Source organism: Ischnura elegans, chromosome 9 (assembly GCF_921293095.1).
Source record: "Ischnura elegans chromosome 9, ioIscEleg1.1, whole genome shotgun sequence".
Lineage (NCBI taxonomy): Eukaryota > Metazoa > Arthropoda > Insecta > Odonata > Coenagrionidae > Ischnura > Ischnura elegans.
The window spans coordinates 111,793,336-111,817,847 of record NC_060254.1 but is presented as its reverse complement, the minus strand read 5'-3'; the positions used below and the strand labels follow the sequence as shown (position 1 = coordinate 111,817,847).

The 24,512-nt window shown below is 39.0% G+C and overlaps 1 protein-coding gene across 3 annotated transcripts in view; it reads left to right on the top strand.

Moving 5' to 3' along the window:
• Positions 1–24,512, top strand: part of LOC124164869 — a 104,040-nt gene that overhangs the window by 43,470 nt on the left and 36,058 nt on the right. For all 3 annotated transcript variants that reach the window (XM_046542086.1, XM_046542085.1, XM_046542087.1), the window contains 2 exons: positions 580–954; positions 8,940–9,076. In XM_046542086.1, coding sequence (XP_046398042.1) covers positions 580–954; positions 8,940–9,076 — 512 coding nt within the window. The remainder of the gene's footprint in view (positions 1–579; positions 955–8,939; positions 9,077–24,512) is intronic.

Genomic DNA, 24,512 nt, shown 5'->3' with positions numbered 1-24,512 from the left:
TGGACGAGGGTATCAGGGGCATTTGTGTTGTTGAGGATTAGGACTTAGGGCATTTAATTGGCTAGCAAAATAGCCATGAATCAAAAAAAGTGTGAGAATTTAATTGGCTGGAGAAATAAGTTGGAACATAACAATATGTACGGCTTCATCAAATAAATCTATTGCAAATGATTATGGTTAAATTTCAGCTAATCAGTATTATTTATACATTTACACTTTTATCTTTGTATTTCTGTGTTAGACTATTCATTCCACTATTTTCGTTCATTATTGTGTGTCTTCATGTGAAATTTTTCTTTTGCTTCAGTAGTCTGGTATGAAAGGCATGCAACTCAATTCTTATTTTTTCACATTTCATTGTGATCCATCTAAAGTTTGCTAACTTCTACAGCTACAATATTGCTAGTGTTGTTGTTCTTGTTCGTTGTGCATAGTATTTAGGTGTACTTCCTTGTATTTCTTGCATTGATTGAAATGCCATTTATTTCAAATGAATGTTCATATGCATGATTGTAATAATGAACGAAAGATCCACTAGGTTCTTATGTAATCAAGTCACCAATTTACTCCATGTTTCAGTGTTACTAATGCTGACAGAAATTGAGAATCACACATATTTACGCTACATGGCTGCTAAATGCTTAGCTGGCCTTGAAAATCACAAGACAAGGGCGCCATCTGCTTATAAAGGAGTGAAACATGGACCAACTGGTGGCGGTAGATCTTCACAGTGCCATGAAGTGAATCAAGTCAGTGGGGTTTCTGGCAATCATAATAAGGATAGTGAGATGCTGAGGAGAAGTAATCAAAGAAGATTTCCTGCTTGCTCCTCTAGAGAAATCAATCCTGCCGTTTGCAGTGCTATGGATTCCGAGGCTCCAGAACCTCTGCTCTCTGTCATGGACGTTGGAGATGATTCAAGCAGTGATGATGAGGTGTCAGATCTGCCTCCTGGTGAGTCTGCACGTTGTGTTTTTATTTATGTATTTTGTGGGTTACAACATTTCTTACTGATGCAATACATTCATGCAATTGGTGCTGCACTTTTTTTTAACTAGCTCACTGATTGGATTCCAAAACATTGATGACCCTAACATCTTCAGCCTCAGAAAGTCTCATTGTAAATATTAATCTGATAGTGCTGCATTTTTGCACCACCTTAGTGATGTCTAAATATATATTTTAGTGTGAAATCACTGTAATTTCATTTTCTATCTTTGTGCTGGATATATCTCCTGAATGATACTGTGCACTTTCACTTAACACCATTGTGTTCATTCAGCTTTTTCTCCTGCATCTACCCGTATGACAGCCAACCACATTTCTCAATCAGCTGATGTTGTATATACTTGACTTTGGGGAATTTGGTTGCGTGAATGCAAAAATTGAAAACTTTGTGTAACTTTCTACACAAATGATGTGGAAAGTGACTTCATATTTGTGTGTATGTTGCTTTTTAATTTTTATTCAGATGGTGGTCTCCTTATGTCCCAATCCTTTATGTGAAACTGCCAAATTAAAGGTAATTATGTTATACTCTACTGTCTCTTGCACCCATTCTTGATGAGGCCTCAATGCTTATTTCTGGGCTGCTATCGGGAAAATGTACTATGGAAATAATGTGATACATAATCGAGGCAAATTATTTTTCTTCTGTGGAATTTCTGCACTTTAAGTGCCATAGCACTCGGGTACACTGAAAAATTACTGGTACATACGTGGTCATTTGCTTGAGTAATGTCTTAGTGTTCAAAGTTCTTGGTGTGGCCATGAGATAGTGGCGCTATGTGCACACACATACTGCCCATAGGTATTCAGTGTCTGGCATCATCTGGCTATTTTGACCTCCACAGCCACAAATATGTACTCTACAGAGGAAAAAGATGACTTATTAGTTCCAGTAGTCTGTTGTAGTCGTAAGGGAATTGATTTTTTCTCTGTGGAATTCTTGCATTTTACGAGTGCACTCATGGTTGACTCTGTGAAGGTACTCTGCCTCTGTCTCGTCTGAGGCTATTTCCTTGAATACTGTAATAATCTCCTGCAAAATCTGGATAATGCCTCACTGGAATGTCCCCTTAAACTAAATTGATTTTTCTTTTCACTGAAATCGAGGTTTGAGTGCCCCTCTCAATTAAATATGAATAAATAAAAATAGACAGTAAAAGATCAACAATCCGGAATGCTTGGAACCATGCAAATTCTGGATTACCAATATTTCCGGAGAATAGATCATTTACCTGCATGTAGGCCACGCTGTAACACTAAAAATATTATTTCCAGAACATGCCTTGGCATCAGGGGAGTCGTGCAATTTGTAAAATTTATGATTTTGGACATGATTAACACGTTGCGTATGGATGGCAAGCATTCTCGTCATTTTTTCCCCGAACGTTCCGGAAGGATGACGAAGATTCTGGTCATTTAGGTGCGTCAACCTAAACAATTTTAAAGCGTACAATACATATTCGTAAGTACGTTTTCAGTTGTTGTTGGTTATTCATAATGAATTGATGCATCAGAACGTTTGATTGGGTTAAGTTATATTCTAAACATTAGCTTTTTAACCATGTTTAAACCAAAGGCATTACGCCCTAATAGGCACATATTTCCAATCTCGGCGTTCCTAGGAATTTAAATACCCTGGTACGCAACGTGTTAAAAAGGATTCAAAACATTTGAAAAGTTCTTTTTCTGTAAATCGTAAAGGTAGATAAGCGGTGAAAGTAATATTGATGAAACCACTGAATCATATGGGAGGAAAATGGTGCAACCTTTTTACAATCTGACTAGAACATCACTATTTTGCTCCTCCATATTTTTCAATGTGCATCTGTCCCAAATTCCATGTAATTTTCTTGACTACTTACATATACTTATTGGTAATTATTAAATCCGGAGGTAATCCCACTTTAAGCATAAGATGATGACAGGAAATGGTGTAGAATCCCCTGTCTCGGCCATATATCTAACAGAACCAAAAAATTATTACTGAAAGACCAAGTGAAAGCTGCCTTCTACAATAAAAATACACTAGGCAAACTGTTAGGGAGTACCAAAGACAAAATTAGTGCTGAAGAATACAGCGGAGTTTATAAACTCTAATGTATTGACTGCAATTCCTGTTAGATAGGAAAAACTGGATGGAATTTCAACATCTGGACCAAGGAACATCGTTCATGTTTATCAACAACCAAACCCCACACTTTGCCAAACACCTCTTGGATTCCGACCACACAAGCGATTTCGAACTGATGCGTGCACGTGAGCTTGAATTCCTGCTCTTCTGTGGCCGCGTTAAATTTCTTTCTGCACATTTTTAATTCATATTATCTAATTCTACAGGTGAGAAAGCGCCTCATTCTAAATATTTCAGGATTGATACATGGGAATCGAAGAGAGAGGCTGTTATAAATTTAACTGCAAATTCTGGCGGAGAAGTCACTACAGTGTGCGATATTACGCGGATGTGTGATGTGCGAGACTAATGAGCCAATTGACCTTGGAATCGTAAAGAATGAATGAAAGAATGAATGTTGGCAGCGTTAAACAATGAAGGCTTATGCTTTAATAGATTATGACCATTAGATGTGATTTTTTTCACTAATCCACCTAAAATCTCAAAAAAAGCAAAATTTCGTTTTTATTTACCAATTTCGCATTATTTCGTGTTATTTCGCAATATCGCGTCTCGCAAAATTCACGGAATTCTACTTATGACATATATCTAAATATTCTTTTAATTCTTATGCTACATAATCTCTCATTACAGGGGTTGAAAGACAGTACTGATATATTTCACTTTCTTCTCACCGCAAATCCAGTTCCTCCATAATATCTATTATTATTACTGCCACTGTAGTATATAACATATTCCTTGGTATTAATTTTTTCTGCCAGGGGCCACCATGTGTCTTGAAGAGCTATAATATCCATGTTTTTCTCCTCAAGTGACTTTGCTAGAATGTCTACAGCACCAGGTAATAATAATAATAATAATAATAATTTTTATTGTTCTGTTGGTCCAAGGAATAGAACATAGAACATGGTCAAGAGAATATTACAGGTAAAAAGAGATACCAAACACACAAAAAAACGACACAGATCAATTATACATTATCACACATATACAGTGGAACTTGTTTAGTACGTTTCAGAAGGGACCACAAAAAATGAACGTACTAACCAGGAAAACGTGCTAACGAGGAAAGTAAAAAATAGCTGTCGGGGTAATTGCAATCTATGGAAAAGTCGTCATAATTACAATTACTATCGGTAGTTCTCGTAGGATCGCCTTCCTTAACTCTTTTCACCTTTAAAATAAAGAAAATGGGCGCTACATTGAAAAACAATACCATGTGAATAAAAATCACAATGTTTCATAGATTTCCCGAAGACAATTACATGAAAACGGCGTCTTTCTCCCGTGATTTATCATATATGTATTTATAGAAAGAGGACAAGTAAAGCTAAGTCATTTATTTTTTGTCACAGCATACTCGGAGAATATAACAACAACCCTGAGTATGTCAACGGGCTGTTTTTAAACATCATAAAAATTGGACAAAATTACGGCAACAGCCGTACACATTCGCTTCTGGAATAAAGCCATATCGATTGTTATAGCGATCGATATATCGAATAATAACACGCAAGATTATTAGATTACGACGTAATTACAAGAAGATTTTCTATTATACAGTTGAAATTTACTTTTAAAATTTGTTTAATGTCGTCTGCTTTCGTGCCGAGATCAAGTATTTTTAAGCTAAGCTTCGCGTGGAGATCCAGAGCATCGTCTGCTCCCGCAGCAGTAGTCAAATACGCACGTACTCCGTAGCATTGACGTCGTGCAGTACTGCTTTAGATAAAGTGGGAATTGGATAAGACTCATTTCTTCATCATGATAACTCGTGCAATAGCAACAATTGCCCACTCGTGAAATTTGTGCGCAGTGGGCACTCCAGAGGCAACAGAAGGTGAGGAGCTCAGGGTGGGGAAAATTGGGGCTTCTCATTGGCTGCAGTTTTGCATAGTCGGACATTCCTGATAAATGGCCATATTTTATTCTTCATCGCGTCATAAGAAATGAGAAATGCATTTGGATAAATCACGGTCGAAGAAAGATATGTGGAATGAATGCAAGAATTTTAATGGCTAGTAATAATAAATTAAATCATGAATTCGGAGCTTTAAGACCCTTACGAAGATACTGGAGAACGAATTGCGGGTTGCGTCACGGCTAGCAATTGAGCGTACTAACCAGGAAAGCGCAATTTTTTCAAACGTACTAACCAAATACTTTTGCCTGTATTTTGTTCCGATGGTACCGGGACCGAGAGAAATCGTCGTACTAAGGAGGAAAACGTACTAAGGAGGAACGTACTAACCAAGTTCCACTGTATTCGTCTAGATTGTAATAGGCTTTGGATAAAAGCAGCCTTCTCAATTCGCGCTTGAAGGTTGCAATGTTGGACTGAGTTTTTACATGCGGTGGTAATTTATTAAAAATAAGGGAAGCTGAGTGATGAGTTCCCTTTCTAGATAAGGCACAGGGTTGCCTTCTCAGGTGAACATCATTTCTGCGCCGAGTGAAATAATCATGAATGGTAGAGCTCGGACAGAATAAATCAGGATACATTTTGACAAATAGTGCACAATAAAAAATAAACAGACATGGTAGTGTCATTATCTTGAATTTAAGAAACAGTGGCTTTCCTGGAGATCTGATGGAAACAGCAGCCATTGCCTTCAAAGATCTCTTTTGCATGGAGAAGGCCCTTGTGGCAGCACTGGTGTTGCCCCAAAATATCACACCATAAGACAGGTAGGAGTGGATTTTAGCAAAGTAAACTAGCTTTAAGATCTCCACAGAGGTGGTGGGGGCAAGTTTACGAATCATGAAGATACCAGATGAAATTTTTTTGTTCAGATTATCAACGTGGAATTGCCAGTCAAGATTTTCATTTAGAGTTAAACCCAAGAATTTAGTACAGTTAGACTGCTTGATTGAATTATTACTGATAGTTCAGAGTAAAGGGCTTGAAGTCGGGGGAGAAATTTTGTTATGGAAGTGGAGAAAAGATGTTTTGAGGTCATTTAATTGTAAGCTGTTATTATGGCACCATTGACCTATAGTTGAAACAGTTATTTGAGCAGCATTCGTTACTCCTAACAGCGTAACGCTAAGGTTCAGTGTAGAAGTGTCATCAGCATATAGGGTCACCTTACACATAGGTAGGTGATATTTGAGATCATTGATGAAGATGACAAATAAAAGAGGGCCCAGGATTGATCCTTGAGGGACCCCACAGTTCGATTTGAGAGGGTTGGATCGAAGTGTGTTAGCACCAGCAGCAAAAGTTGTATTTAATTGAACCATTTGCATTCTATTGGATAAGTAAGATTGTATCCAGGCTAGAGCATTGCCATTTATTCCAATGTGATTGAGTTTAGAAAACAGGATATTATGATTTAGGGTATCAAAAGCTTTCGATAGGTCGAAGAAAATCCCAAGTATTTCTTTCTGATTGGAAAGACCCCAAGTGATATCATTAATGAGTTGGAAAGCTGCAGATATTGTAGATCTTCCCTTGATGAAGCCATGTTGGGAAGAATTCAGCAAGTTAAAATGGGATAAATAATTCATTATGCGATTGTAGAAGAGTTTCTCAAAAATTTTTGAGAAAGCTGAGAGTAGTGCAATAGGTCGATAGTTATTGGCTTCAGTGGTTGATCCCTTTTTATGGATTGGAATGATGACAGCAGTTTTCAGGTAGGTAGGAAAATGACCATTGCAGATAGACAAATTAAAAATGTCGGACAGGGGAGCAGAAATAATCCTAGCAACTAATTTAATGATAGGTATAGGGACTCCATCATATCCTACTGACCAGGAATTAGAAAGAGAGTGGATGATGTTGGCAACCTCATTAGGGGTAGATGGGGAGAGAAAAATTGACGAGGGTGTTTTATCCCAACTAAGAGAAGGTAGATCTGTGTTATTAGCAGTTTGACAGAATTGGCTATTAAAACAATTTGCAATTGCAATAGGGTTCAAAACAGGTAGGTCATTAAATTTGATAAAAGTTGGTCTCTGTTCAAAGTTATTTTTAGTTTGTTGGTTAATAATCCTCCATGCAGCTTTGGAGGGGTTATTTGAAGAAGCAATGACATGGCTATGACGATTTTTCTTAAGGTATTGCTAGGCTTTGAACGTTCCATGTTCCAAATCGTAGTTCCTTTATACTGAGCTGGCCCTTTTTCCTGTGAAATACAGTCCTGTTCCGAGGCAATTTTTTGGCGATACATAACAATGTGTTTCTACGGGGCAGGTTGTCAGCCTAGTGCCCAACCCCCTACTTGGAGGACCAGGGGCTTTTGATCAGAGTCACCTTCTCCTAGGTTAGCGGCTTCCACTCCACCTCTAAGATCTTAACCTGACCTTGGTTTTACATCAGAGTTTCCTTCTCCTATCCTTTGGGTGCCTATGGCCAATCGCACAAGGCAGTACGGGCAGTGCTTATTTAATGGTGGCACTTACCTGCCATGACACAGCGCTATCATTGGCCTCTGGTGGATTTTGTCGAGTGTGATCCTACCGCAGATGACCCTACCCACACCCTGCAGACGCTGCCACCTCGGTCCAGGACTGCTTATTCAGGTTTCCCCTATTCGCAGTTGTCTGGTGGATCGTTTGCTATCCTCCACCTGCGACCCATCCAATACCTGAGGCTCGGTTCCCATGATTGGTGGACAGTTCAATTACACCATTCATTAATCCAGGATGGCTGTACCAATTTTCATCATATTTGACTTGTTACTATACTTTAAGGAAAAAAGGAGTTAAATCAAACGACAAAAAAAAAAAAGGAATTACAATGTCTTGTCTGAAAGATATTTTCTTTATTCAATCTATATTACATTTGAGTTTATTCTCTTGAGCCAAGCACCTTCTGATATAAAACATTTTTTGTTTTGTAATCTGGTTCAAGAACAAATATAGTGTTTGGTTACCAGCAAATAAAAATGCCATGTAAAATAGATAATGAGAGAAACATGGGTTTTCTAGACTCGGGCCACATACGCTCAATGATTGGTCTCCTGATTTGTTATTTGTCATTGTGAATGCTGCAAAAATTGGAAATTGAATTCGTTTGCACTCAAATGGCGTATCGGTTGGTTTTAAGAGAATCCTCAAAATGAGAACTTCCTCATCCTTGAATTTCCTTTTACTGTAGTCATGTGAATCCCATTGATCTTCAGTTTTTTATTACCAAACACATTCCATTGCATAGTTTTGGTTGGTTAAGGTTGGGAAGCATCATGACCACTGTGTCAACCTTCACCTGTAAATGGTGGTAAGCAGGGCACATCCAAGGAATTGAAAAATTCAGGTGGATAGCTGCTTACTTTGTCTTCATTCGTTACATGGTTAGTTTTAATGTAACAAATGAATAAATGGGTCAGGGACTGGAATGCTGTCAATGTTCAAACACGACTGCCTCAGCCTTTGTCCTCAGGGTTGATGGAGAGAAAGTTTCAGAAAATCCTTGCTTGGCATCATGGATGCGTTTCATCACGGCATGTTTTTGGACAGTGATCAAGTTTTTGGCCAATGATAATTACCTATATAATTCCCCTTGCCATATTCAGTGTCCATGATTTTCTGTAGTTGTGTTCAGTTGTCAGTTGTGTTTCTAACAAAGAATGGAAAGGTTGCTTTTGGTGAATGAAAATAATTACAATATTGTTAACTCTCAGAGAGTGACTGCCAGTGACCCACCCACCATGTCCATGTGAAGTTATAATTATTGAGAAGTGAAGCATGTATTGCTCAACATTTTGTTTATAGCATCTATTAAATGCCACTACCTATCCTTCAGCTTGGACCCATTCAACAATTCAATTTCGCAATTCTTTGTATAATTTTGACTCAGTTGATGCGGTAGCAGACATGGCCCGGCAGATGGACCGCTATACCAAGGGATACAGGGTTACAATTAGCAATGACATGACTCATGAACTTTCCGAAGAAAAAAATGCCAATCAAATCTCGGAGAATAATCTTGCTCAGGTAGGTGGTCTCACTGTAATGCTTACCTGTTCCATCTATCCATGTATTTGTTTAGTCCTTCTTATCTAATTGTAGGTATGGCCTTTTGTGTTAACAGAGTTAAGATGTTTATTCTTGAGTGATAGTGTCTAATCGAGATATGTATGAATACTTTGGTTGTGAATGTGCATTTTGGTCCCTGATAAAAATAAACTCCTCCATTGTGGGGAGGCCTACCCTCTAATGAGGGTAAGGGAAGGATAGGACTACCCTTCCTCTACCCTTCAGCAAGGGTAGATGGAGCGTATTTTAGAACTTTGGCGGGTAGGCCTTATCCTTCCTGGAGTGTAGGGGAAGGGTTGGGCCAGCCTCAATGAAGGGTAGGACTAATATGAAAATAAAAAAATCACCAAGCAACTAAATTAAACGAATGGGGATGAGTTGTAACAGTGATTTCTAAAATTACAAGACAGAAAAAAATTTAGCCTTCACGTGGACTTGAACCCAGGACTCATACATTGGGAGATGATGAAGTAGCACCTTGGCAACCTCGGCTATCAACATAACTTATTGTGCACAAAATCTTTACATGAGAATATCTTTCGAACCTGAGCCTATGTGGAAGAAAGCCGTGACTTTTTTTCTACCATACCTACATATCTAGTTTCAGAAAATGACATTAGCATTCAAATCCCGAACATCACTCTTGCGATGTCTCTGATAGATACAATGTCAGAGATATGCAAAGTCCTAAATATGTGAATAAAAGCTCTTCTAAAAGAGCTTTTTTCACACAATTATAGCAACTATTGTGTATATTATTCCTTTCCTTAGGGGACTTTTAAAGATTAGTTGTGCAGCCTGTATATCTTTGATATCCAAAGCTGCTTATGTTCTTTTATAGAACTCTATACTCTTTAACAGGTGAAAGTAACTGAGGAGATACTTTTAGGATATGTTTTCCTCTTCAATAAATGCTGAGGGACCCATTGGTCCATTTAAGAAATGAAGCTTAATTTTCACCTTCAGGAAAGTATAGTGCTACACCTCCCTTGCCCTGATTGGAACGGATAGTAAGGGAAGAAGTTCCAAGGAAGGGTAGATGAAGGATAGTCCTTCACTTCCCTTACCCTTGATGGAGAGTAGAGGAAGGGTGAATGGATTGTAAAGGAAGCAGTTCCAAGGAAGGTTAGACGAAGGATAGTCCTTCACTTCCCTTACCCTTAATGGAAAGTAGAGGAAGGATTGACGGATGATAAGGGAAGTGACGCGACGCGATGACACCGACTCACCATCGCCATCACCAGGGAAAGGGATGAACCCAATGCAGCCAGCTTCTTCTGCAGCCACTTCTGTCTGCTCGTAGTAGCTGCCATTCCATTCCAGAGCATTACTGCTGAGGATGAGTGAGATTTTCTCTTAGTATTCCTCTATGATTATCAAGGCTGTTGCATTGCCTTTGTCACTGGGTTAAATGATTATCGCCTTGTTATCCCTGAGCTCCTTCAGGGCCTTCCTGTTTTTGGCCATGGTGTTTGATTTTGGAAGTCTTGCGTCATGGAGGGAGCGTGCGACATCTCCTCAAATTCCATCTGTGGCCTCTTTTGGACGTCGATGACTCAACGTTGTTGATGGTCCCCCGCACTGGGGGAAGAGGGTGATCTCTTCCTTTGGGGAGCCGCGCCCCCACGGACCCGAGCCCACCGAGGAGACAACCTCGTTCAAAAAACCCCGTCGCTTGCTCGGATAGTGTCCAGACAGCATGTGACTCTGCTGTTCTGAGTAGCCGTAACATCTGGCGTCCAGATTCACCCACGTGTTTGCCGTGCGTGGAGACCCGTACGTGGGGGAGAAGGGGATCCTGGTGGGTGAGTTCTCCGGCACCCAGCTGGGCGCCGGAAACCCAGTGTGGGCCGGAGTTCAATACCCCACTTCGGCCCTGGATTCCCCGCAAAACGGGCAGCTGAGAAGAGCCCAGCTCGGTCAATCGGCTCCTGGCGGCTGGGGAGCTTGGCGGCTCCTTCCGAGCGTACGCCAGGACGGGTTAGTGCTGGAGATATGGGGGTATCTGTAAGGCAGCTGAAGGCCAGTGGGTTTGGAGGGCATCCGCACTGGAGGTTCTAACCCAAAAGAGACACCCTATCAATGGTTCCTATATCCCTTGGGTAGCCCTGACGTCCATTCCGGCTTGCGGGTGGCGCCCCAAATGTGTGGCTCCATGGTGGGTGGGGAGCTCAGGGGATGAAAAAAGTTCTTAGTTTCATGGAGACGATTACTCTTCCTCCACCAAAAAGATCTCGCCCGGACAGGGGCAGAGGAGAAAAGTGTTTTGAAAGCTCGAAGCGGTTTTTGTCTATGAAATGTGCCAGAGAAGGTGAAACTCTGAAAAAGGTGTCTCCCTTTTTCATAAAAAAAGCTATGCAAACAATAAGTACAGGAGAGCCAAATTCGGTCAAAAAACTAAGAGATGATACCCCTACTAATTGAGACTGCGAACAACATCCAAGATGAAAAATTGCTTTAAAATGAAAAATTACATGACATCCCAGTTAAAGTCGAGGTCCACCGCACTTTAAATACCTCTAAGGGAGTAATAAGTCACTATGACCTTCTTTACATGGAACCAGAAGAGATCAAGAGAGAGATGGCCTCCCAGGGTGTCATCGACTGCTGCAGACTGACTACGAAGCGAAACAGTGAAGTGATTAATACCACGACAGTAATCCTCACGTTTGCTTTAGACAAACTGCCCGGTAAAGTCTTCTTACGATACGAATCGGTACCTGTGCGACCCTTCTTTCCTCAACCGATGCGCTGCTTCCAATGCCAAAAATTCGGCCATATCGATGTGAGGGCAAGGCCACCTGCCCGCGCTGCGGCAAGGACAAGCATGATGGGGACAAATGTGCTGAAGAAGCCTGCTGCGTGAATTGCGAGGGTACCCATGCGGCTTACTCTCGCGATTGCTCGAAATTCGATAGAGGAACGGAAGATCATGGAAATTAAAACTGTGGAAAAAATATCTTACCTAGAGGCAAGGAAAAAGTTTAAAGTCCTTAGTGCCCCCACTTTCTTGCGTTCCTTTGCCGCAATCGCCTCCACTCCAGTTAAGAAGTGCACCATCTCCACACAGACAGAACCTGAAAAGCAGAAAGATGTATTAAAAAAAAACAAATGCGAGTAACAGTAGCATTAATAAAAAAGAATCCCTAACGCCTCCGTAGTGTCTCCAAAAAAGACAACAAAGAAAACCATCGAAAAACCTGACCAGCGAGAGAAAACTCCCTCTCCTGGTCCCTCCGGCAAAGGTTTGGAACCGATGCAGGAGGACATGGACGAAGATCTCTGTATTTCGGACACAGAGATTGAAAAGGTCAGGAATAAGGGAAGGAAAAGTCGCTTAAAGCGATGATTCCACAGATTTCCGGGCTAATGCTGCTCCAAGTTTTAATATTTACATACATATTTTGTTTTTTCTGTTTTTATCTTTTACCCTTTTTAAACCTTTTAATGACTTTTACATTACAATGGAATTGTAATGTATTTTATTGGCATAAGGAGGAGCTGGCTGTTTTAATAAATGATTTTAACCCTTTATGTATATGCCTACAAGAAACGCATTTTAAATCAACAGACAAGGGAATTTTAAATGGATATGATATGAATAGGTTGGATGACTTGAGTGGGCGAAGAGCCCAAGGTGGTGTGGCAGTAGCGGTCCGGGATACCCTACACACCTCCCGTGTGCGGCTAACCACCCCATTCCAGGCTGTGGCCGTCGCCGTCCATGCACCCATGGAGGTGACGCTGTGCAACGCTTACCTCCCAGAAGATGCTCCGGTAAACGACAATAACCTTCAAGCCCTCATCCGTCAATTGCCGAGACCCTATATTTTATTGGGTGACTTTAACGCTCATGATCCTCTGTGGGGAGGCCCTTCTGCCCAACGCAACAGAAGGGGATGGATTTATAGCAGCTTTTTCCGAGATTTTAACCTCTTTTATTGAACAATGGCGAGAGGACACGCTTTAACTCTTTTAACGGAGAATATTCCTCCATTGATTTGTGCTTATGCACGAGCAGCATTTTTACAAGACTGAAACTGTCTGTCCATACGGATCTCTGTGGTAGTGACCACTTCCCGATTTTAATCAAATATGACCAGATTTACAATACGGATTTTATCTGCGAGGGCAACTGGATTGTCCACAAAGCCGACTGATCTGTTTTTATAAACTCTTTTAATTTCACATATGATGCTCTTCGGGGCGGAACAAAGAACGTTGAGGTGCTAACCGCTAGCATAGTGGACGCAGTGAAATGTAGTGTCCACTTGTCTAAGGGCGCAATCCGTCGACCAGCGGTACCATGGTGGAATGAGGAATGCGCCGAAGCTATCAAGAAACGGAAACGTGCCCTCCGTATTTTTAATAAGTTTCCAACAGCCTCTAATCTTGCCTCATTTCGATGACTCAGAGCAAAAGATCGACTAATTATAAAGGAGTCAAAGAAGGCCTCCTGGATAAAGTATGTAATAATAATTTTTTTTTTTTTTTTTAATAATAACAACTTTATTTGCAATATACAGCAAAAAGAAAATATGATACAATGTCTTGTATGAAAATCATTACATGATCCTATCTTTTGTTTTTTACAATAAAATCATAAATACATAAGTGGAAAAATAATCCGAACAAAAATACAATCTTGTATACATATTCATATATCAAATGAATAATTACATTTTAAGTCCTCCTGAGCCACTGGCTCGTCAGGAGGTGCTTATGTAAACAAACATATAGAGGGCAAATTAAACTCATCATGACAATTGATCATTAAACTTATAACTAGAAAAATAACTAAGAAATTATTTTACACTAATTATACATATTTTCAAAATTTGTAAGTAAAAAATAATGATTTTACATTAGTTTTTTGTATTATTTTTCAAGTAACAATTTCTTACAATTTCGTTTTAATTGGGAATAAGTTGTTATATTTTGTATTTTGTGGTTTACATAATTGATCAGTGTTGGTACTTTTACTTTTAACATTCTCATTCCATAGTTGGTGTAGGATTTAGGAATTTCATACAGCTCTTTACCTCTCAGAATCATTTCAACTTTGTTTACTTTCTTAATTTTATATTTATTACTAAAGTAATTTGCTGTAATTAGTATATACTCATAAAGTTGATTTAAGGGTAGAACACCTATGTCCCTATACACCAGTTTAATATCAGGTACCTCTGTATAGTTTTCTAAATTATGTTTACATCTGTAGATTGTTTTGACTATTCTATTTTGGGAATTAATAAGAGGGATTTTCTGAACATTTGCAGTATTACCCCAGACTGTCAGACCATATCTTATTAGTGATTCTACCAGAGCATAATAAATATTTAATAGAATATTAGAATTAACATATGGTTTGATATGGTACATTTGGTAAGATATTTTTTTAAACTTGTTATTTACTTTATATATATGTTCACCAAATTTAAAATTGCAATCAATAATTAATCCTAAGTACTTGTATTTTTCAACCGGGGTCATTGTGCAGCATCTACACATTGTCACTAAGTAATTGTTATGCATGCAATCATGATCATGTATTTTTAAATTGATGGATTTATATCTACCCATTTTGCTTACTATATGCATAACTTTTGATTTTTTATTATTAATTAATAAATCGTGGTCATGAGACCATTGAGAGATTGAGTTTAAATCGTTTTACATTTTTTGTTGTGCTATGACAAAATCTTTGTGCGTACAGATTAATGCTACATCATCAGCATATAAAATTACCCTGCTATGCTTAATGCGTGAGAAAATACCATTTATGTAAATCGTAAAGAGAATAGGGCCTAATATAGAGCCTTGGGGGACACCATGATTCAGATTTTTCTTATAACTTGTAATATCACCCAACTTAACAATGATCTGTCTCCCTGTGAGATAACTTTTGAACCATTCGTGGATATTTCCTCTGATACCAATATTATAAAGAATGTGAAGTAAAATTTTTATATTAACAGTATCAAAGGCCTTGCTGTAGTCAATAAAAGTTAATACAGTAGATTCCGGTTAATTGGGACACATCGGGACAGGCACACTTTGCCCCAATTAAGAGGCTGCCCCAATTAAGCGAACTATCCCATACATGTTCGTAAACAAACTTTGAAATGATAGAAAGAAGACTAAAGAATGGTTATAATGCAAACAATGTTTATTAAACTATTAATTTGTTTAATAAATCAGCGAGATTAGTTAATTTATTAACATTTTTAAGAATGATAGTAATCTTAGTTGAAAATATTTTTCACAGTCTCAGGCGATGCTGGATGAAAGTCATTTATTAACTTCTATTTAAGACAAATTCACGGTTAATTAGTTAATAATGTGTGATTCCATAAATTCCTAAACATGCAAGTACTTTCATTTCAAATCGTATCTCCTCGCTCAAGGAATTTTTCTAATGTTCTCTGCAGCATTCTCGTCATCCTCGTCGTACGACCCAAGTCGGCACAGAAATCCAATGACGACCTTGGGCTATCTTCATTGCCTTTCACATGAAGAAGAGTCGCAAACCCTCAATGAACCTTCTTGCATCCAGAGTTATCACTTAGCTACGTTCAGGTGCGATTTCATCTCCATCACCATCCTCACCTTCAGCTTCAATGTTGCCTGTGTAATATGGTTTCAGCAATATCAAGTTCACAGTTTTCATTGGTCCAAATTGCAGTGAATATAATCGAGCTCTTCATGGCTTGTTATGTGGCACAGTTTTGAGTTGAATACATTTTCAGATTCTGCTGTAATGTTGTACACTGCACTGAAACTTTAGAAATCGCAATGAAAAAACAATGTTGAATTTTTTGACATTTGACATCGGGCCATCTTTTAGCCAGAAACAATATTGCTTGCTGAATGTTCACCTTTGAGCTTAGCGCGTTGGTGGTGGATGATGATATCAGAAGGTTATATTCTATAGATTCTAGAATATTATCTACTTATTTCCCACGGTAAAGTGTTCTCAAATTTTTTATGATCCCCATATCCATTGGTTGCTCTAAGGACGTTATGTTTCCAAGCAGAAATTCCAACTGATAATTTTTTAACACACATTTTGGCAATTAGCATGTGCCGTACAGTTTTCAAGTACAAGAAGAACCTTTCTTGATTTCCATGCTAATTCTATATCCCCACTGGTCAATCATTGCGTAAAGAGACTCACTGTCATCGCTACCTTGCTATTGGCTTGGCACTCTGATGGTAAACTGCTTATTCTTAACCCTTTAAATCATTGAGCACTTTCCAGAATTGCCAGAAGAGTTTTTTGTCAGTTCCCGAAACATTTAAACAATACTAAACAGTGACGCGATTCATCGATTTTTTGAAGCCCTTTGGTCCTACATGACTGTAATAAGAAGAGCCATTTGGTGTTGCTCGGTATTACAGCCCCGTTTCATTGGCATTGTAAATGCCATCAGCGCAAAAATTCAGGAGTAACTTGGGCAGTTTGTTCTATTTCCACTCCTCTGCACTCACGACATTAGCACTTTTTTCTCCGTTAGCTCTCTTGAATTTTATTTCGTTTTTGGTCTTCCATCGAGATGCCAACCATCTGTTGCCTTAAAATGGTCATGACCAAGTTTCAAAGCTAGTTCCTCCGACTTCTTATTTAATATTGGACCGCTTACACAAATCCCTCGATCGCTTACAATGGAATACCATTGATCAAAAGCGTCCTCAACATCTGGATCCTTACGTTGACGCTTGCGTTTCATAGACGATGCTTGCTTTCCTTTTTGACTCCATTCCTCTCTTAGTTTATCCTGTTGCTTCAATAACTGAGCTATCGTCAATTTTGGCCTCCCGGTAATCTCAGCCAAACGGAGATGACTGGATTGAGGATAATCTTTATTTCTGTCGCGTACCTATTGCAAATTTCAGCGAGTAAAAGGTCTTAACGTGGCATATTGTTCAAGAAATGGAGCGTCACTGAATCTCAGAACTAAAAAAATATCACTTATCCTAGGTTCACTTAGATCGTAGAGCACGAGATAAATCCCACCAAATATGCGCACCATTTAAACTGGTTTTAGACTGTTAGTTCACAGATGACTAGGTACAAGTGAAGAGAAAAGTGTCTTTTGTGGATGCATAGACTACTGGGAGAGTGATGGGAAAAAGAGAAAGGAACGAAGAAAAGTAATTTTCCAATAGTGACTACTCAGTTGTATAGAGGAAAAGGAATTAAAAGGATAGATTTCATGAGTAAGTTGAATTTTGTTCAAGATGCTGCAAACAAAAAGCTCTTTGTAAGCGAAATTGTTCGCCTCGTACCGTCTCCTATATTCAAAAGCAGGCAGTAATTCCTAGAAATTGGCCCGTACTCGCTCTTACACCCTCACCACGGGTGTCATTAGTTCTTTCTAACTATCCCGGGCTCATTCTATTACCTATAGCCTGCCACAGGAGTCCTCTCCTCTTGAACACATCACTACGTTGAATGAGGTTTCATGGTCGGGGAACAGAATCCGATTCCTCACACGGATGATATAAGAACAAGAGTTTTAAGATTAAGGCAAGAATAGGTACACTTGAGAAAAATACGACTAAATTAAAGAAGGAAAATATAAAAAACAGTATTCTGATACGAAAAAATTTTAATTTCGTCGCGAGCATAGAGTCAATGTCGCCGACTCATGGCCCAATAAAGTGGCATGCTGTCCCAATTAAGCGGAGAAAACTCTGGGATATTCTTCAATTGGATTCGGTTCTTCAAGATTTGCCCCAATTAAGCGGCTGCCCCAAGTAACCGGTGGACCCATTGACCGGAATCTACTGTAGTATTTCATTTTTCCTATCCAGGTTGAAATTTACAATTTCTGAAAAAAGTTCTAATGCATCCTTGGTCCCTTTTCCCTCTTGAAAACCAAATTGTAGCTTATTAATTATTTCTTTTTTATTTAAAAATGAAATCAGGTAGTTAGCAACATACTGTTCAACAATTTTACTCAAAGAGGGAAGAATAGAGATTGGTCTATAGTTGTTCAAGTCAATAAATGAACCCTCTTTATGAATTGGTCTTACTATAGCTGTTTTTAAAGCCTCAGGTAAAAATCCTTCTTTAATACTTAGATTTATAAATTTAGCAATTAATGGAAACAACAAATCATTATTTTTTAGGTCAAACATTCTGATATTATCTAGGCCAGGGGCTTTCACTTTCATTTTTGATATAATCTTTTCTACAGAGTCATAAGAACATTCTGATATTACAATAGAGTTCATGTTTGTATCACTGTAATTGGTATTGAATTTTTTATTGCATATTATTTTTAAATTATCTATGCCGTCTGTGAAGTGGTCAACAAATAAATTACATATTACTTTTATGACACTTCCTAGTCGTCCAGTTAAATGTGTCAATATGATATCATCTCCTCTCCCACTTGTTTTTCTATCTAGCAATTCATTTATGATATTCCACATTTCTTTTGTATCTTTGATATTGGCTATTTTTTATGATAATAAATCTTTTTATTTTTCCTGATTTCAATCAATACTCTGTTTCTTAAACTCTTATAATCCTCCTTATACTTTTTGTTGGAAATGTTACTTTTCCATTTTTTAAAAGCAAGATCTCTATCCCTAATTAGCTTTATAGTTGAAATATTCATCCATGGTTTTATTGGAGATTTATGTCTATTAACTGTTCGCTTTTCACTTGATACACTATATATTTCTTGTAGAGTTTTGACCAACACCTGGTACATTACCTCAAGATCATCGATACAATTTATATTCCCCCACTGACATTTTTTTATGTTACTTTTAACTTTATGTTCAACCAAGAAACAATCATGATTAATGTCAGAGATGAAATCATTAGATTGAATTTTATGTTGTTCATCCAAGAAAGACAGTCCAACCATATAGTGATCACTAATTTTTGTTTTGTATAGGAGTCCTTCCACAAACTTTAAATTACCATTATAATAAATATGGTCAAGACACGAAGTAACCAATTTATTACCTTTAATCTCTTCTCTAGTATACTCTGAAATAATTTCTTCATAGCCTAGGAGATTCCTATATTTTGTACGGCTGATATTTCTTTTATTTTTTATATCAATATTGATGTCCCCTATGATAATGTTATGAGATCTACCATTTAATAAGAATTTGTCTTCTAGTTCACCTAGAAATGCAGTTATAGAATTGTTTGGGGGCCTATATACACCAATGATATTAAGATTAGTTTTACCAATTGAAACATTTCCACTAATACATTCAAAACTGTCAGTTTTGATATCTTCTATAGTGAATGCAAGACCACACTTAACGAAGAACATTAATCCTCCTCCTCTCCTGTTACTCCGTGGTTTACAGTATGTTGAAAAACCTTCTAAGTTATATGATGTTGTATCATTTGAATTTATATTGATTTCAGCCAGAATTAAAACATTCACATTTAAATTCTTAGACATAGCCATGAATAAATACTCTATTTCTTCCCAATGAGCTTTTAATGATCTTATGTTAATAAAAATAATTGTGCCAGAAGAGCTTTTTCTATCAATATCATCTAACTGTTCATAAATTTTTACCAGAGGTTTAACACTTTTAATAATCTTTAGAATATCCATGATTATATCTCAAATAAAATTTTAAACCTTAGTAAATATTGTTAACGTCTCTTTCTGATTTAATTCTAATTACAGAAGCATTCGGATCCTTTTTGACAAGTATTTTCCCATGGTTTATCCATGCATATTGAAAGCCCTTTTCTTTACATCTACCCTTAGTTTTCCAAAACAGATTACTATAATAGCTAGTTAGTGATTCATTAATATAAAAGGATTTCCCTTTGTTAAAATTAGATACAACATTTTTAAGGTGCTTCCTTTTTTTTAACCATTGATCTCTCATAACAGTTGATATAAATTTTACAATAATTTTATCACTTCCACCATCCCTCTTTTTAGGAACAGTATAACAAGCATCAATATCATTAACTGTAAATTCATCAATACCAATGTTCTTGGCTATATCGCAATATAATAATAATAATAATAATAATAATAATAATAATAATAATAATAATAGGTTTATTTGTCCAACAGACACATACACAGTATTACAAATAAATGTTAGGTGTATAGGACACGTCACAAAATAAAGCATATACAGTAGACTCGTTATTACGAAGTTCGCGGGACCGAAAAACCGGAGGTTCGTAATAACGAAGTTCGTATCAACGTTTCTTTTAGGAATCATCGGAAGAAAAAAACCGTATTTAATAAACACGATTTAATTTCGCGGAAATTTGTTTAAACAGGAAAATTCATTCCAGTTTCTCAGCAGAAGAATGCGGCACGACGCAATCGAGGGTTGATATCTTCCCGAATACAGTAAGTCCGATATACGCACTGGTTGCGTTCCTAGACCTTGTTCCTAAGTTGATAAACCTACAGCACGGCCACTGAGAGTTGTCCGATGACACACAGAATGGTCATGGTCTAGGTCGGGGTAGGGACAGGGTTGCCAGCTAAGAAGGGGAAACGACGACAAAGGGTTCCACGAAGAAAGGATGCGGAAGGGACGCCGCGCGTGATGGACCGAAAGAGGAAGAATCACTTGTTTTGGTGATTCGAAGAAAGGATTTTTTTGATGATCAGCCATATTTCGGTGCGCCTTATGCAGTTGACGACGTTGAGAGACACGGCGAGGGTGTGTTTGGAGGACAGCGATTGACTGTAAACCGTGCTGGCGTAGGGTTATCCGCCCCTCCTATTGTGCCGTCATTCGCTACTGTCGCCGGCCGGACTATGAAATTGCATCATGAGAAATACGGTCATCCTACAAAATGCAACACTGAATCACAATCGTGCTCTAGCTCACGATATTACGAACTGATCTACCTGGGCGTGCAACGCAGCCGAAGCCGAAAAAAATCACTACTCGCGGTAAAGATGAACGGGCGAAACGCTGAACAGTTCCTAAATTCACACCGGATTCAATGATACTTTGTTCAGATTGTGCCCAAAGTGAGAGTTCGTCTACGCCAAGCCAAACCGCGAAGCATCGGCCAAATCGAAAGGCGCCAAATTCGAAATTTGAAAATTTTGAATGCTCATATCTCTGAAAATTCGTAAATCGAATGCGAGTAGGAAGAGGACTTACTGTACGTCCGATTTGCGAGCGGTTACGAGTGGGTCACCATGGCTCCACAGGAATGAAACTTATTACATGATGTTGCGTGTACACTGAAGAAAGAGCCATAATTGACGCTCTTGGGCATAGCTCACGAGAAGAACTTAAACGCGGCGCGATTATTACAACTCAGCTTAGTGAATATGCACCTAAATGCCGTTGCTTATGCGGGGAACTTCGTAATAAAGTTCATTTTATAGCCGCTAGGACCGGGACTGAGGTTCGTAATTTCGTAAAAACGAAAATTTTGCAATAACGTTTCTTTTACTATAGCTTGGATAGGCCTTTTCGTCAGGACCAACGATTTGCTTCGTAATAACGAGAACTTCGTAATAACGTTGTTCGTATTAAGGAGAGTCTACTGTAATAACATCAAATAGTCACACACTTGGATAAATATTCATTTACACTACAGTAGCACTCATCAACCAGATAATGAAATAACTTTTTCTTAAACTGTGGAACACTTTGTTCATTTTTTAAACTTTTTGGTAGGTTACCGTATAAGCTTGTGTAAGAGGCGCACACGTGTAAGAGGCGCACCCCTATTTTGAGGATCGAAGCTATAAAGAAAAAAAATTTTGCGACTTTTTTTGTCCTATCGTGCGGTGTTGCAGACGTATGCCTGGAATTTCGACAGTTATCGAAATGTCCTCTTTCAGTACTATTAGAAAAAGGAAATTTTGATAACTGCGGCGGCATAAGAGGGAGTAGAAAGAGTTCCGATCCTCTCTTTGCATACGCCATCGCTCTACATTGCTTGTCCTACTCACGAACAATTTTGTTTAAAAGCTCTCGCAGGAGTATTGCAATAGAATTGCAGCCGTGGAAAATTTTAAAGCAAAACACGACAGGCAAATGGCATGAGCTTTCCCAAGAGATTGAACAACAATCGGGGCAATCTCAGCGCCGTAGGATAATAACCACGTCGTAGATTTAAGGCCCCTTGCACACACCGATTTTGGACGGCCGGTAAAATATCGGCCGTCCACATTCCAATAGTGAACAATGGGAGAGCATTGGAGCTTGCACACGTACCGACCACACGCCGGCACCGGTAAAATGCCGTTTAGCTGCCGGCTATTGTCTCTGTGGATCGCCGGCGCCGGCTCAAAAACTTAGCAACGTATCGTTTGACCGGTAAAAATCCGGCGTGTGTGCAAGCATCGCTTCGCCGGTAAAATATCGGCCAATATTTTACCGGCCGTCCAAAATCGGTGTGTGTGCAAGGGGCCTAACGGAACTACACTCAGCTCTCCATCAGCTAATGCCTCTGCCGTTTTTTTCCTTTCCGAGACTCCACAGGAAAATATCAAGTTACAGGGGAACAATGGAAACGTGTTTCATCCCTACCCCATTCCACCAACTGACCTTTTTCGGTAAACCACGGTCAATTCCCCGAGTTTCTTGAGGTCAAATGCTACGTGAGTCACCTTCTGAGCTCGAAGATATCTCGATATCTTTCAGCAATTGTATGACACGCACGAGGTTCTAAAAAGAATTAGACCTAACGCGACGTATATCTTACAGCATTTAAGTTTTTTGAGATCTAATTGATTGACACAAAGATTTATAGCTAAAATAAGGCTATTAATATTCAACATAGTCCAAACAGCACAATAGGGTGGTTTCCTATTATTTTTTTATTGCCTAAATCGAAAGATTATTACTCCTGGAGTACGTATTTCGCACTTTTAGATTTTTAAATGACGATATCTATTTTTCGCGATTAAATGAAAAGTGAAAAATTTCAAGCTCGCAAAAACGCGACGCGTAAGTAGGAAAGTCCGTGCGACGCATTTCTGGTTCCCCCTCTCTCCTTGTGTAGTGACCTTGATCGAGGCTCTGAGCGCTGATAGGACGCAGGATGCTAGCGGATAGCTGAGTACCTTGCTGAATGGTAGCGCTTGGCTTAAAAAAGGTTTATTAATACCTTATCAAACGAAGAAAACTTTCCGACCTTAGCCAGTTTTAATAGGTGATTATTAAGACATGTTTCCCTGAGCTCTGTGCCTCATGCATGTATTGGTAACCTCAGACGATGTATAAGTCCTATCCTCTCGTGTAGAAACTAGGTCCCTGTGACGTCACGCGGAGTGGAATCGCATGGGCGCCAATCTGGCCTTTTTCAAATGAGGATAAAATTTGACCCTTGCCATTCGTCTAAACCGGTATTTCAAAAACCAAATAATTTGTGTATTATGAATACACTAATGGTGGGTAACGAATCGCAATCAATGCCTATCGTTTTCTTTGATGAAGGAAACTACCCTATTTCGGAAGAAACAAGCGTAGCATAAGCGCATTCAAACAAGACGCGACGGACTGGAAACTCAGGCAACGCAAACTGCGTATATCACATTGCTGCGCCTTCGCCCCTTCGCTTTAAAGGCAACGACGTCACATGCAAGATCGGACGTGTTCTTCCCTTTCTCCTTCGCTCGTAGCTTTAAATACGGAGTGGAGGGAGCCCTCTTCCCCTCGACCTCTCCTTCAGCGCTCTTCACTTATAAGCATTTCCGATTTCTTCTATCCACCATTAAGTCCAACAGTGAGCACACTCGTTCGAATTTTTTCAACCGCAGGTTTTGACACCAATATTACTATATGCAGTATAAATGCCTCGGGATGCCCACTCGCGGCAATAAATTTAGCGCGCGCTCCGGAGCGAATCACCCCGCGCGATCTTTTCAATGTTCACCTCTGGGGTACCGACGTGACGGCGCGATGCTTGCAAAAAATTCAAACAGAAGCATTTTAAAAATACGTCTCCAAGGGAGAAACTCCCCTGCCTGCCGCTTGATTTTGACCCAGGGTTTCAGATGACTGACTCACGCTGAAAACCAAGGCCACTCAGTTCCCCTTGAACTTGCAACCGGGGGGGAAGATAAGAAGTTTGTGTAAGAGGCGCACCCCCATTTTCGGCTGCAATATCTGGGAAAAAAGGTGCGCCTCTTACACGAGCTTACACGGTATTATACACTTTAGTACACATAGATACTGGCCCTTTGGTCACCATAGACAGGTTTGTGGAAGTGACATGTATGTCTTTGCATCTTCTTGTGTTGTGGCAGTGATATCTGTCATTTAATATAAAGTCATTCTTATTCCTAATTACATATATCGCTGCATGATAAATATACACAGAGGGCACAGTCAATACACCCAGGTACTTAAAAAGGGGTCTACATCTACATAATACCCCGCAAGCCGCCTAAAAGGCGTGTGG